This window comes from Pseudorca crassidens, chromosome 2 (assembly GCF_039906515.1).
Source record: "Pseudorca crassidens isolate mPseCra1 chromosome 2, mPseCra1.hap1, whole genome shotgun sequence".
Taxonomy (NCBI): domain Eukaryota; kingdom Metazoa; phylum Chordata; class Mammalia; order Artiodactyla; family Delphinidae; genus Pseudorca; species Pseudorca crassidens.
In genome coordinates this window covers 36,562,436-36,577,469 of record NC_090297.1, presented here as the reverse complement: position 1 = coordinate 36,577,469, position 15,034 = coordinate 36,562,436, and the positions used below count along the sequence as shown (strand labels likewise).

Below are 15,034 nucleotides of genomic sequence, written 5' to 3'. Positions count from 1 at the left end.
ATCAGATCAAAAAAATTCAACACACTCAGGACAGCCAAGTAGGAAGGCAGGAAGAGCCCAAGAAGGTTCTTGGTGGCTGAACAGTTGAACTAATGCCAGCAACCACCTACAATCCAACTCCTTGCTATGTAACTACAAACAAAAGAAAAGAAAACAAAAACCCACTTGTTTATTTATTTTTAAAAAATATTCATTTATTTATTTGGCTGTGCTGGGTCCTAGTTGTGGCGTGTGGGATCTTTTTATTTGCGGCATGCGAACTCTTAGTTGAAGCATGTGGGATCTAGTTCCCTGATCAGGGATCAAACCCGGGCCCCCTGAATTAGGAGCATGGAGTCTTAGCCACTGGACCACCAGGGAAGTCCCCCAAATTGTTTATTTAAGCCACCATTATTCATATTTTCTTTAATCAACAACTGAAAACATACCTAACTAAAATATTCCTAACTGATGCCTTGTTCAATAATTTGAAAAAAAACTACAAAGTTGAGATTCAAAGAAATGAGAGGGGAAAAGGTAGAAATCAGTGAAAAAGAGATTTAAAAGAAGTATTTTAGGACTTCCCTGGTGGCCCAGTGGTTAAGAATCCACCTGCCAATGCAGGGGATATGGGTTCAAGCCCTGGTCGGGCAAGATCCCACATGCCGTGGAGCAACTCAGCCCGTGCGCCACAACTACTGAGCCTGCACTCTAGAGCCCGCGAGCCACAACTACTGAGCCTGTGCACTTAGAGGCTGTGCTCTGCAACAAGAGAAACCCGCGCACCACAACAAAGAGTAGCCGCCACTCTCCACAACTAGAGAAAGCCAAAAATAAATACATAAATAAATTTAAAAAAAAAGAAACTACATGAAATAGTAGAAGAAAACATGAGTGTATTTTTCTTAATAATCCGTGTGTGAAGAAAGCCTTTTGAACTATAACTCAAAATCCAGAAGAGATAAAAGATTTATAAATTTGACTCCATTAAAAAACATCTGCTTGGCAAAATGAAAACCTGGGAGAGAATATTAACAACTTAACGATACATGGCAGATAAAGAACTAATGTCCTTAACACACAGAGAGCTCTTTAAAATAAAGGGAACATTTCCTTTCTGTGATGCATGGCTGAAAGATGGCAATGCAGGTTTCCGAGAAAAATTGAGGGGAAAGAGCAAACATAAAAATGGACAAAATATACAAACAGAAAATACACACACAAAAGATACAAAAATGTGGGGCTTCCCTGGTGGCACAGTGGTTGAGAGTCTGCCTGCCGACGCAGGGGACACGGGTTTGTGCCCCGGTCCGGGAAGATCCCACATGCCGCGGAACGGCTGGGCCCGTGAGCCATGGCCGCTGAGCATGCGCGTCCAGAGCCTGTGCTCCGCAATGGGAGAGGCCACAACAGTGAGAGGCCCGTGTACCGCAAAAAAAAAAAAAGATACAAAAATGAAAAATATACTCAACTTCACTTATAAAAAAGAGAAATGCAACTTAAAACTACACTGAGATACCATTTTTCACCATTTAGATAGGTAGAAAATTTAAAACTTTACAATATCCTGTTGACAAAGCTGTGGGGAAACAGACACCCTCATATGTTGCTGGAGGGAGCACACTTGGAAACAAACTATAGAATTTGGCAGTATTTAACTAAACTACATGTGAATTTAGACTTTGACTCAACAATTCACTTCTGAGAATTTACCCCAAAATACACACTTAGAAATATGAAAAAACATATGCACAAAGCTATTAGTTCAGTATTATCTGTAATAGCAAAATTCTGTAAACAACTGAAATTCCCATCTATAGGGACTGACCGAATAAATTATAGTATGTCCACACAATGCAGTACTGTGCAGCCACAAAAGAATGAGGGAGATCTCTACAAACTGACGTTGCTTGATTTCCAGGGTGTATTAAGTGACATAAGTAAAGTGTATGTTACCTGTTGTTAAAGGAAATAAAATATGTGTGATAATAATGATGATAATGGTTTTTTTTTCTTCAGAAAGAAACACGTAAACATAAACCAGAAACTAATGAACACAGGGGAACACAGGGTGGAGGGGATGGGGTGGAAAGGATAAGGCCAAAAGTGAGACTTCTCTTGAGTTTATGTATTTATTTATATATTTATTAAAATTTTAGGCTGCATTGGGTCTTCATTGATGCATGTGGGATTTCTCTAGTTCCGGCGGGCGGGGACTACTCTTATTGCATTGCCCAGGCTTCTCATTGCGGTGGGTTCTCTTTCTTGCAGAGCACAGGCTCTAGGCGCATGGGCTTCAATAGTGGCAGCACACGGGCTCAGTAGTTGTGGCGCATGGGCTCAGTAGTTGTGGTGTATGGGCTCAGTAGTTCTGGCGCACAGGCTGAGTTGCCCCTTGGCATGTGGGATCTTCCCGGGCCAGGGCTCGAACCCGTGTCCCATGCATTGGCAGGTGGATTCTTAACCACTGTGCCACCAGGGACGTCCCGAACCTATGACTCTTTAACACTATGTGAATTACATCCTGCACTGCCTTGTAGCAAATCACCCCCTGTAGCATTTGCATTTCAGAAAGAAGGTCACGCAGGCCAACAGCCCCGAGACGCACCGGCCCAGTTACCGGGCTGCCTGAGGCCAGCAGTGACTGTTTTGAAATAACGCAGGAAGAAGAAGAATGCAAGACCTTCACTATTTTGATCCTTATCATATATGCCAGACTGCGAGCCCCACATATAAAATTTTTTCCTATTCCCGAAGGAGATGGGGGCACAATTCTTCAGGCGCTAGCCTGCTGTGTCTTCCTTTCTGCCTGGCAGAAAAATAAAGCCATCTCTCTCTTCCTCCAAAATCTGTCTCCGTATTTCTGTTCGGCATTGGTGCACAGGCAAGCTGATATTTCGGCAACACCATCATCCATCTGCTCTTGCTCTTAAGGCCAGTTGAAGATGGTCCCTTGCAGTTTCCCAAGTTAGGTTAGTGATGTGAAATTCTCCTGCCCCTGGCCCTACCTCCTTCCCTTTCCCAGCCACGCAGAAGGCAGTTTGCTGGTTGTCTTCCCCAATTCTTCTCCAAGTAGGTTATGTTTACTCCCCAAATCCCTGAGCCAGAGGTGAGGGTGCCTACAATCCCAAACTCTGAGTGTCCACCTTCCCCTGCTGTTTGTAGTCTCTTGTGCTGTGCCTGCAGTGGCACCTGGGCGGGGGAGGACACTGCCCTTGTCTAGGTTTTTCTAAATGTCTTACTCAAGTTCCAGCCTCCAGCTTGTGAATCAACTGTCTCTTTTTTGACTTGTAAGCAAGTATTAAGCTTTGGGGTTGTGGGGAGGCCTGTGATGTGAAACAACTTCTTTTCTTCCCTCCCCGCACATTGTTGTAAATGACTTTTAACGGCCAAACCCCAGATTTGCACTTTTCTTTTCCCTAACTGCTAAAACCATTTTCTTCCCCCTGGTGTTACTGTAACATTTGGAAAAGGAATAAATGTCGTCCCTTAATAAAAACAAAACAAAATAAAACAGACTTTCTGTTTGGACTCGGCGACTATATTCCTATTTGGTTTCTGCTTCGCCCCCTGGTGGTGGCTCTAGACCGAACAAGAAAACTAATAAAGGAAGGCATTTGCTGAAGCGCGAGGTTGGTGACTCAGCTTCATTTACATACCCACAATGCATCGCAATCAGGATCTTTCCTACTTTCAAAAGGCTCTAGCCTTCTATTTCTTTTGACTCCCGCCCCCACTCGAAATCAGGATATTTTCACAGAATTGTGTGAAATAATTGCAGAACTCACTCGTTGTTTGCGGGTAAATAGTTACCGTTGGTGCCTTGGGACTTCCAGTTAGCCGAGGACTGTGTGAGCGACTATGACGGCATACTCTGGTTTCTCTTCAGAACGCATAAATCTTTCGCCTTTTACTAAAGATTTCCGTGGAGAGAAACAATTCCGAGTTTCTATCCAATTTTTTGAGGCCTTGTTTTATACAAGGCTAATAAATTTGTGCGAAAAAAAGAATGTTCTGTATTTTAGTGGATCTGTGCTGGTAGTGTTACACGCTGCGAAAAGTGGTAACCCTGTTTCGACTTAGCTGTAGGCCGTTTTTGTGATGGTTTGTTAGTGTGACATACGTGTGATTTCAAAATCCTGGCAAGTGCCTGGAATTAACCTGGTTGGCGGAGCGGTATAATAGAGTGGCGAGCTGTTTTTGCGGTTTTTGACCGTTGCTCGTAAACAGTTGCAGTCCTCGGTGAGAGCAAGGTGTTGTGTCATGTTTCTCTGAGGTTGTCTTCAGGAGGCGAGCTTCGTGTGGACGGGGCAACTGGTGCTCGTGGAGTGCGTATGTTGTTCTGAGGAGGAGGTATCGGTCCTGGTTTGAGGAAGGCAGCGCCGGGGAAGGAAGAGAAAGAGGCGCAAGAGAAGTGACCCCCCACTTTCTAAGCGCGAGCGGCCCCACAAGTTATAAGGAATTCAAATACTCACAGAGCTTAAAAACGCGCTTTGTTCCTAGCGCTTCGGGTTTATCTTTTTGGAGACCACCAGGCATAATAAAGTTGAACTGCTTCTCGTGCACGGCACGCGGCCTGGCACAGAGCAGTCAGTCGTCCAGTAGACGGTTGCTCGCTGTAGATTATCCGCTTAACCTGGCTTTGGTTAGGTCGTGAATTCAAGTTCAGGCTTGGGCACATGTGTTTGCAAAGGATTGTTCAAGGCAGTACGTGAGCACCTCCGGGAAGACCCACCTCTCTGGGATTGTGGTTCTAACTGCTGCACTTGTGTAACTTGGCTTTTGTAAAAGCTTCAAAAAAATTGAAGTATAGTTGGTCGATGTTTGTATGATAAATTCAAATATACACTTTCTGATGAGGTAGTTTAGCCTTAAAACTAGAACTGTTAAAAATAAGAAATTCGAGGAATTCCCGGGCAATCCCTGGACCAGTGGTTAGGGCTCCACGCTTCCACGGCAGGGTGCGCGGGTTTGATCCCGGTTGGGGAACTGAAATCCAGCAGGCCACTCGGCGCGGCGGAAAGAAAAAAAAGAAAAAAGAAAAAAAAAAAAAAGGAAAGGCAATGCTCAAGATCATCTGTAGTTTTCCAGTTTCTAATGTGGATGAAGACCGCAAGTAATTGCTCTAAATTTTAATTTTAGAAGTAAGCTTAGGGCTTCCCTGGTGGTACAGGGGTTAAGAATCCGCCTCTCACTGCAGGGGACACGGGTTCGAGTCCTGGTCCCGGAAGATCCCCCATGCCGCGGAGCAACTAAGCCCGGGTCCCACAGCTACTGAGCCCGAGTGCCACAAGCACTGGAGCCCGGGCACCTGGAGCCCGTGCTCGGCAACAAGAGAAGCCACCGCAGTGAGAAGCCCGTGCACCGCAACGGAGAGCAGCCCCTGCTCCACGCAACTAGAGAAAGTCCGCACGCAGCAACGAAGGCCCAACACAGCCCAAAATAAATACAGTACATAAATTAAACAGACAAGAAAAAGCTTATACTGCATGACAATCCAATGCAATATACAAACCTTAACTGGATCCTGAACAAAACCCAATAACACACCAAGGAAAGGAAGGCAGGAAGAAAGCAGAAGGTACACTTTTGGTGCCTTTGTGGAAATTTTAGGGTGTACTCTATTTCACGTGACATTATTCAATTAATAATTGTATTTGTTTCCTTGCTGCTGTAACAAATTATCACACGCTTAGTGACTTAAAACAACTTCTGGACGGCAGGAGTCTAGAATTAAGGTGTTGACAGGGCTGCATTCTTTCTAGAGGCTTCAAGGGAGAATCTGTTCCCTTGCCTTTAAGAAAGCTGGCTTCATTCCTTGGCCTGTGACCCTCTCCTTGCAGTCCAAATCTCTTGCTTCTGTCGTGTCGTCTCCTAACTCTGGATCCTCCTGCCGTATAAAGAGCCTCGTAATTACCTGGGGCCCACCTAGATAATCCAGGAGAATCTCCCCATCTCAAGATCCTTAATCACACCTGCACAATCCCTTTTACCGTGTGAAGTAACATATCTACAGGTTCCTGGGATCAGGATGTGGATGTATTTGGAGGCTGCGACTCACACTACCACAATACTGATATAGTAATTATGTAGGAGAACGGCCTTATTCTTAGTAGACACGTAATGTGAAATATTTAGCAGTGAAATGTCATGACATCTGAAACTTTCAAATAGCCCAGTAAACAGAGAGAGAGAAAGAAAATGTGTCATAGGTACTCATTCTTTCAACTTGTTGTAGTTCTGAACTTTCGGAAATAAAAAGTTGGGGGAGAATAAATGTATAGTAATAAATTTCATGTAACGTGTATTTGTTTTGGATATTTGAATTATACTTAAGATTTCCTTTTTATTTATTTATTCTGAAAAAATTTATTTATTTGGCTGAGCCAGGTCTGAACCGCGGCACGCATGATCTTTAGCTACGGCATGAGAACCCTTAGTTGCAGCATGTGGGATCTAGGTCCCTGACCAGGGATCGAACCTGGGCCCCTCTGCATTGGTAGCGTGGAGTCTTAGCCCCTGGACCACCAGGGAAGTCCCTTAAGATTTCATTTTTTAAAGCTCCATTGTTATTAAAGAGTTATCGTCTTAGACCAGTGGTTTCCAGAGTTTTGGATTTTCCAATTATTAAAATTTCCAAAAAAATTTTGCGGTACTAATTTTTAAAATCATGATTCTACAAAAAGGCCATTCCAAGACTAAAACCAGTAAGAGTGACTTGACACCAAAGAACAGGACACGTCTTTAAAACAGGATATCCATTTAGCTTTATGGAAAACATATCGATATTTCCTTAACTTTTCTCTCCTCCCTCCGCCCAAATAGAGGAAAGCTGAGGCTCAAAATCCCAGTTTGGGGTAAGTTAGGCTGCCTCTGACCAACAAGATCAGGGCCGGTGATGCCCTCTTGTGGCACCCTGGAGAATTACTGCCATCTGACTTCATGTCCTGTCTTCTGACTTTGAGGGACAGTGCCCTCACAGTAACTCGGTCGTTCATTCATATGTGCCAGGCATTGTTCTCAGCATTTGGGACATATCAGTAATGAAAACAAATATCCCTGCCCTGCTGGAGCTTACATTCAGGTGGGGAGACACCCAATAAATAAATAACACATAAATAAGTGCTATGGAAAAACCAGCAGTGGTAGGGGTTCGGGGTCAGAATATAGGGGTTGGTAGTGTGGGACGCGACTTAAAATAGGGTAACCCCCCCCCCGAGAAGATAACTTTGTTTTTTAAAAAAATTATTTATTTATTTGGTTGCATCGGGTCTTAGTTGCGGCTGGTGGGCTCCTTAGTTGTGGCTCACCAGTTCCTTAGTTGTGGCATGCACGTGGGATCTAGTTCCCTGACCAGGGATCAAACCCTGGCCCTCTGTATTGGGAGCACGGAGTCTTATCCACTGCACCACCAGGTAAGTCCTGAGAATATGCCTTTTGTGTAAAGAGTTGAAAGGAGGTCATGGAGTTAGCCATGCAGACACCTGGGGTGAGGGTTCTAGAAAGAGGACCTCTCTCAAGTGTTCAGCAGAAAAGTCTGCACAAAAGCCCTAAAGCGGGAGCTTGTTTTGTCAACTTCAAGAACCACACAGCCAATGTGTCTGGTGCCCAGTGAAGAAGAGAGAGAGAAGTAGGAGAGAGTTCAGAAGTCATGGGAGCCTAGATCACCCTGGAGGCCGTAACAGTAAGGGCTTGGGCTTTACTCAGTGAAATGGAGAGCCCTGCAAGGTTCTGAGCAGAGTGACAGAATCTGAAGTTTACAAGGACCACTCTGGCTGCTGTGCTGACAAAGAGAATGGGGCAGAAAGCAGAGTCATCTAGAAGAGAGATGATGGTGGCTTGGACCCGAGTATTAGCAATGGAGGTAGTGAGACATAGTTGGATCCTGGATATATTTGGAAGGTAGAGTCAACAGACAGGATGGATCCAGAGGTTAAAGAGAGACATCAAGGAGAACACCAGGATTTTGTTCTGAGTGGCAGGAAGGATGAGTTGCCATCAGTTGAGTTGGGGAAGATGGCACAGGACTGGGAGTTCAGCTTTGGACACTGATGAAATACAAATGCATATTCTAAAGCGAGTCAAGGAAAATTTGAACATAAATAATTTTCTCTGCCCTTTGGCCTCCTCTCTTCCCTCTACTGTGCATTGCGTATCTGCACCATGCATCGACCCACCTCCCGGTGGGCAGAAATACCTGGTCAACTGTAAAGAGCAACCTTCTCCTGGTATCAACAAGATAACTCCTTAGGAGATAACCTTCCTCCTTGATCTTGTAAGGGGCCCTGATGACCCCTGACCCATTACTTGCTTTGTAGGTGTCGATGTGGATTGTGTGAATGTCACTGTGTACGTCATTTAACGTACAAAGCCCTGGATAACTGTGCTTTGACCTCTCACAGGCAGAACAGTACTTGGAGCTTTCCGAGAGGCTGTTCCCGGCTTATATACGCCGCAATTTGGCTCGAATAAAATTTTCCAGTGCTTTCTTAGATCGACTGATTAAATTTTTCGTCGACAACACCATGAGGTAGAAATGTTTAGCTGGAAATAGAAACGTGGGAGTCGTTGCACAGAAGTGGTATTTAAAGCAATGGAATCACCAGGGTGTAAAGGTAGGGAAGAGGCTCCAGGTCAGAGTCCTGCCTCACTCCACCTTGAAGGAAGCTGGGTTGAAGAGGAGGAATCAGCAAAAGAGAATGAAAGGAAGCAACCGGAGAGGCAGGAGAAAAACCAGGTGGGTGTGGTGTCCTGGAGGGGAGAGCGCAGGGGCCAGCAGGGAGCTGAGGTAAGGCCCGCTCCACAGGCTGTGCCCTTGAATCTTCTGCGACGTTGGTGGTCCTTCCCCTCAGACCAGCGTTTTTCCTTGGTGAGCAGAGACATCCCGACCCGTCATCATAACTCTCACTAGATCGCCCTCTGCCCTCCACACACGGACACCAGATAGATAGCAAGACCGTTTGTTTATTGAACCCTTCCCAGCCAGCTCTCCTTTTCCGCTTCTGGCGGGCAGATCCCCAGCCTCCCACCAAGGGCCAAGAAGAGTCAACCGGAGCTTGGCCCTGGCTCCTTCCTCCTGCCAGGCTTCCCTGCCACACAGCCTGGGCTTCCTGGCTTGCCTTGGAGGCTCTGTTGCTCCTTTTCTCCCACAGCCTCCCTCTGGAAGTGTGTGATGTAGGCCACCTGACCCTGATTACAATGGCCAAAGCAAAAGCTCATGGTGCTGTCGGAGAGGCCACTGAGATGCAGCTCTGGGGACAGGGAGATGAGCCTGAGTGTGGGTGCCGCCGCACCTCTGCTCCAGCCCCCTCACACCCCACTCACCTTTGGTGACATTGACTTCGTTGGCCGCCAAGATGTCTGCCTGATTGCTATCTATTCTCCTGTACAAGTCCTCGGCGTTGCCCTGAGGACAGGAGCAAGGGGAACTGGGCTGGATGCCAGGGCAGCCTGGACTTGGAGTTGGGCGTGGGCACATGGAGGTTGCAGGCTGCGGTCAGGCTCTTAGCCTGACTGGAAGGGCAGGAAAGGAGACGGAACGGTGCCAGGTGGAGAAACCCAAGCCAGGGCAGTCCTTCCCGCTGCCGGCCCCGAGGCCGATCTGTGTGTGGGGTGTACAAGGGGAGGGGCTGTGCGCTGGGCTGTGCACAGGGGCACTGTTGTGTCCCGCGGAGCGCAGCGGGGCGGGAGCACTTACACGGAAGAGCTTGTAGAGTTCCTCCCCCATGGACCTGCGCACGTGCTCCTCCACCACTGGGAATAACTGCACAAAGTACTGCGTGGGCGGGCGAGGGGGCGTGACTGCCGCGCCGCCCTGCCGCCTGCCACCCGGCCGCCCAGCGCACCTCTAGCGTGAGGCTGGCCTCCCGCTGGCTGTTGCTGTGGTCCATGTTGCCCATGGCGGCCATGAGGCTGTGCACCACGCGCAGGTGCAGCATCTCCTCGGCCAGGCTCGTGTTGCCTCGCGCCAGGATCCTGGGCGTGGGATGGCGTGGGGTGGGGGTGGGATTCGTGCTGCGGCGGCCCCGTGGGACCCTCCGGCGGCCGGAGCGCTCTTGGGGGCCCGCGGGCAGCGCCGGAGCCTGGCTTGCCGCATCTGCCCACTACCTGCTGCCCGCTTACCTGATGGCCTTGAGGCCGAGGCCTGCTGCAAGAACCACGGCAGGTGGGTGGTGAGCTGCAGAACCGAAGAGTCTGGAAGAGGGAGGAGTGGCCGTGAGACTGGAGGACCCCTCGTCCTCGTCTTCCACCCTGCCCCGTCGGGGTCCACCACCCCGTTCTCAGTGGATCCCTACCGCTGACGATCTGGGACTGCTGTTTGCTGGTCTCCTTGAAGGACGGTATCAGCAGCGCCACGAGGCCCTTGAGAAGCGCCGGGCACACGTCGTATTTGACCAGGTCCTTGATCAGCTCGATGGCTGGGGAAGGCAGGGGCGCTGGAGAGGCCCGCCGCTCCACTCCCCGCCCTCGCCCTCCCAAGGAAGCAGCACCCCCTCTCCTCCAACTCTTTATCGACCTTTCTTAGCACCTCTTACTGGCCAGCACTGTGCCAGGCGTGGGGGGAGCTGGGCTGCAACCCCTCAGACCTGCCCTTCTGGAGCTCTTGGTTAAAGGGGAGAGGGAGGAGGAGGCCGAGGCCCCCTGGGACTCACAGAACCAGCCGGAGCCAGAGGAAGAAGGTTGGAGGCTTAGAGGCTGAAAAGAGCTGGAGGCCCCACAGAGGTAGGGCCGGCAAAGGGCTTTGAGGAATCTAGAAGGTTTCCTGGAGGAGGGAAGGACGGCGGGTCTTCACAGGGAGACAGGATGGGGAAAGACAAGGGGTGAGGGGGAGACAGAGCTAGTGGGTGGCGATGTGTAGCAGAAAATGAGAAAGGAGGCGAGGCTGACAGCAGTTTAGAGAAACTTTCCTTTCTGACGGACCCTTATTGAGGCCTTGTTTGCCTAGGCTCTGTGCTGAGGGCTCTCCGTTCAGAGTCCCAGTGACGATCCCTGTGACCAAGGAGCTTCATTTTGCAACAGCATGATGACTTATCCCTATTGGACATTTGAGGGATGAGGCACAGAGAGGTAAAGCACTTGCCATAAGGTACCACAGCTAGGAAGTGGTGGAAGCAAAAGGAGGGAAAGATTCGGTTAGGAAGGAGGAGGGGACTAGAATTTAAAGAGGGCATTTTCTGTGGCTGCTTCGCAGTCATTCATTCCATCTAGCATTGACTCAGCTTTTCGGCCAACCTGCATAGGACGCGTCTTGTGCCCGGCAAACAGTTTGGTGACAAGTGCTATAAAAGGGGTCGGTGGGCTGTGGGAGAGCCTGGGAAGATGGCAGAGGACTGAATATTTTTGTAAAGAGAAAAGAACCCCAGACAGGCAGAGCTGGTAGCGGGCAGGTAATGTGGTGTGATAGGACAGCGGGTAAACACAAGTGCTTGCTGCATGGAAGACGGGGCTTAGAAATGAGCTGTCCCCCCAGCTGCAGAGTCAAGTGCCGCTGGCCTCTCCACCTACTTCGAGGGCACAGTTGTTTCCCTGACTAGCTCATCTGCATACCAGAATGCAGTGTAGACTACGTGAGAAATATTAACGGTATTATCTGTTTGAAAAACAAAAAATTAATGTTTTATTTTCTTTTTAAAAAAATTAAAAAGAAATCTATTTATTTATTTATGGCAGCGTTGGGTCTTTGTTACTGTGCACGGGCCTTCTCGAGTTGTGGCAAGCAGAGGGGCTACTCTTTGTTGCAGTGCGCGGGCTTCTCCTTGAGGTGGCTTCTCTTGTTGTGGCGCACCGGCTCTAGGCGCGGGGGCTTCAGTAGTTGTGGCCCTCAGGCTCAGTAGTTGTGGCGCACGGGCTTAGTTGCTCGGCGACGTGTGGGATCTTCCCAGACCAGGGCTCGAGCCCGGGTCCCCTACGTTGGCAGGTGGATTCTTAACCACTACGCCACCAGGGAAGTCCCACCTTTTATTTTCTTGTCAGGAGCTTTTACCCAGTAAGAACATGTTTAGGGGTCATTCTCTACAATGGAAGACAGGTTTTTGTTGGCAGGTACAAAGGCACCACAAACGTTGGGGGACCAACGAGTATATGGGAGGATGGGCATGCATGGTACACACATACACATTCCTCCCCAGTTTAAGGAAATCTTTTGTGTCTTGGCAAAGACTTTCGTGGAGAGAAACACTTGAGAATTGGTAGTGGAGTCTTTTGAGGTTTTACTTAAATAAGGGTAAGTATGTGGGATTTCAAAGACAAATGGCTGATGTGTAGAACTAGAAAGAGGTGCGTAGTTAAGAGATAGAAGATGCAGCCAACTTGTTGTTTTAGAAAGCAGTTCCAAGTTTAAGTTGTAGGTTGGGAACTGCGTTCTCTGATTCCCTGCCCCCAGCTGTAAGTGAGGCTCTAGAGAAGTTATATAGCAATCTTACTCATGAACACAGATGCAAAAATTCTACACAAAATATTAGCAAACTGAGTCTAGCAGTGTGTAAAAGGAATAATGTGCCATCTAGCAATGCACATATATGATCTTAATAGAAAGAAAGTTTGAGAAAATTGAATCTCAGTGTGGTAAGAGCTATCTACCAAAAACTATAGCAAAGGTCATACCTAATAGATGAAACCTTGGAAACTTTCCGTCTTAGATGAGAAGGCAACCTCCCACACATTCCTCTCCACAAAATCTTTAGTAAAAGGTAAAAGACAAGTGATCTGGGACTTCCCTGGTGGCACAGTGGTTAAGAATCCGCCTGCCAATGCAGGGGACACGGGTTCGAGCCCTGGCCTGGGAAGATCCCACGCGCCGCGGAGCAACTAAGCCCGTGCGCCACAACTACTGAGCCTGCGTGCTAGAGCCTGCAAGCCACAACTACTGAGCCCACGTGCCTCAACTACTGAGCCCACGCTCCACAACAAGAGAAGCCACTGCAACTAGAAGCCCACGCACCACAACGAAGACCCAACGGCAGCTGAAAAAACAAAAAAGGACAAGTGATGTGAAGAGAGACCAGAGTACACTTAGCTACATTTGCCACTCTCTCCTTAACTGATTGTAACTCTCCAAGACTGGTGTCTATTCCTATGCTATGGCCGCTCCTCCAGGAAAATCTGTGAAAGGGATTTTTGGAAAAGATGTACTCTCTTTTTCTAATCTCTGGAAGAGTTTAAGACTAGAATTTTTTCTTGAATGTTTGATCGAATTCTCTGAAGCTTCTGATCTTATGGAAAAAATTAATTACTGATTCCTTTTCTTTAATGCTTAGAGGACAGTTTGGGTTTTCTACTTCTCGAGTACGTTTTGGTAAATTATATTTTCTCGCTGTTTTCGTCTAAAGTTTCAAACATATTGCAAGAAGTTTTCATTATGTCATTAAAAAATCATTTTAATGAATGTACCATCTATAATGATGTCTCCTTTTATAGTCTTCATATTGATTATATGGGTTTTCTCTTTTTGAATCAGTTCCCTTTGCCCCCAGTCCCATGGGAGTAACACAGATGAATGCCTGCTTATGCAATGGATTTTATTACAAAGAGGAACCCTGATTTCAGAGAACCTGAATGTTTTATAGCAGTCAGTAAGCATGCCTGCCCTTTGCTCTAAAGTGGAAAGTGTCTTTCTTTTCTTTTCTTTTCTTTTTAATTTATGGACATTATTATTTATTTATTTACTATGTATGGCTGCATTGGTTTTTCGTTGTTGCGCGCGGGGTTTCTCTAGTTGCGGCGAGCGGGGTCTACTCTTCGTTGAAGTGCGTGGGCTTCTCATTGGGTGGCTTCTCTTTTTGCAGAGCACGGCCTCTAGGCATGCGGGCATCAGAAGTTGTGGCATTTGGGCTCAGTTGTTGTGGCACACCGGCTGAGTTGCTCCTCGGCATGTGGGAACTTACCGGGCCAGGGTTCGAACCCGTGTCCCCTGCATTGGCAGGTGGATTCTTTTTTTTTTTTTTTTCTTTTTGTGGTACGCGGGCTTCTCATTGTTGTGGCCTCTCCCGTTGCGGAGCACAGGCTCCGGACGCGCAGGCTCAACGGCCATGGCTCACGGGCCTAGCCGCTCTGCGGTATGTGGAATCTTCCCGGACTGGGGCACGAACACGTGTCCGCTGCATCTGCAGGCGGACTCTCAACCATTGCGGGACCAGGGAAGCCCGGCAGGTGGATTCTTAACCACTGTGCCACCAGGGACATCCCAAACCTATGACTCGTTAACACTATGTGAATTACATCCTGCACTGCCTTGTAGCAAATCACCCCCTGTAACATTTGCATTTCAGAAAGAAGGTCACGCAGGCCAACAGCCCCGAGACGCACCGACGCAGTTACCGGGCTGCCTGATGCCAGCAGTGACTGTTTTGAAATAACGCAGGAAGAAGAAGAATGCAAGACCTTCACTATTTTGATCCTTATCATATATGCCAGACTGCGAGCCCCACATATAAAATTTTTTCCTATTCCCGAAGGAGATGGGGGCACAATTCTTCAGGCGCTAGCCTGCTGTGTCTTCCTTTCTGCCTGGCAGAAAAATAAAGCCATCTCTCTCTTCCTCCAAAATCTGTCTCCGTATTTCTGTTCGGCATTGGTGCACAGGCAAGCTGATATTTCGGCAACACCATCATCCATCTGCTCTTGCTCTTAAGGCCAGTTGAAGATGGTCCCTTGCAGTTTCCCAAGTTAGGTTAGTGATGTGAAATTCTCCTGCCCCTGGCCCTACCTCCTTCCCTTTCCCAGCCGCGCAGAAGGCAGTTTGCTGGTTGTCTTCCCCAATTCTTCTCCAAGTAGGTTATGTTTACTTCCCAAATCCCTGAGCCAGAGGTGGGGGTGCCTATACTCCCAAACTCTGAGTGTCCACCTTCCCCTGCTATTTGTAGTCTCTTGTGCTGTGCCTGCAGTGGCACCTGGGCGGGGGAGGACACTGCCCTTGTCTAGGTTTTTCTAAATGTCTTACTCAAGTTTCAACCTCCAGCTTGTGAATCAACTGTCTCTTTTTTGACTTGTAAGCAAGTATTAAGCTTTGGGGTTGTGGGGAGGCCTGTGATGTGAAACAACTTCTTTTCTTCCCTCC

General features: G+C 48.0%; 1 protein-coding gene and 1 non-coding gene across 2 annotated transcripts; one reads left to right on the top strand and one right to left on the bottom strand.

Moving 5' to 3' along the window:
* The first annotated feature begins 3,848 nt into the window (after nt 1-3,848).
* On the top strand, nt 3,849-3,965 carry LOC137220395 (U5 spliceosomal RNA). Its single transcript, XR_010941684.1, has one exon. It is a non-coding gene; the product is annotated as a U5 spliceosomal RNA (small nuclear RNA).
* A 4,958-nt stretch (nt 3,966-8,923) lies between these two features.
* On the bottom strand, nt 8,924-11,975 carry LOC137212429 (armadillo-like helical domain containing protein 1). The gene is made up of 7 exons (XM_067715822.1): nt 11,963-11,975; nt 10,275-10,397; nt 10,102-10,156; nt 9,825-9,954; nt 9,677-9,754; nt 9,304-9,385; nt 8,924-9,230 (listed from the first exon to the last, which is right to left on the bottom strand). Exons 1-7 carry the CDS (start codon nt 11,973-11,975, stop codon nt 9,025-9,027), a joined length of 687 nt encoding a protein of 228 aa, XP_067571923.1. The 3' UTR covers nt 8,924-9,024.
* Nucleotides 11,976-15,034: the final 3,059 nt, after the last annotated feature.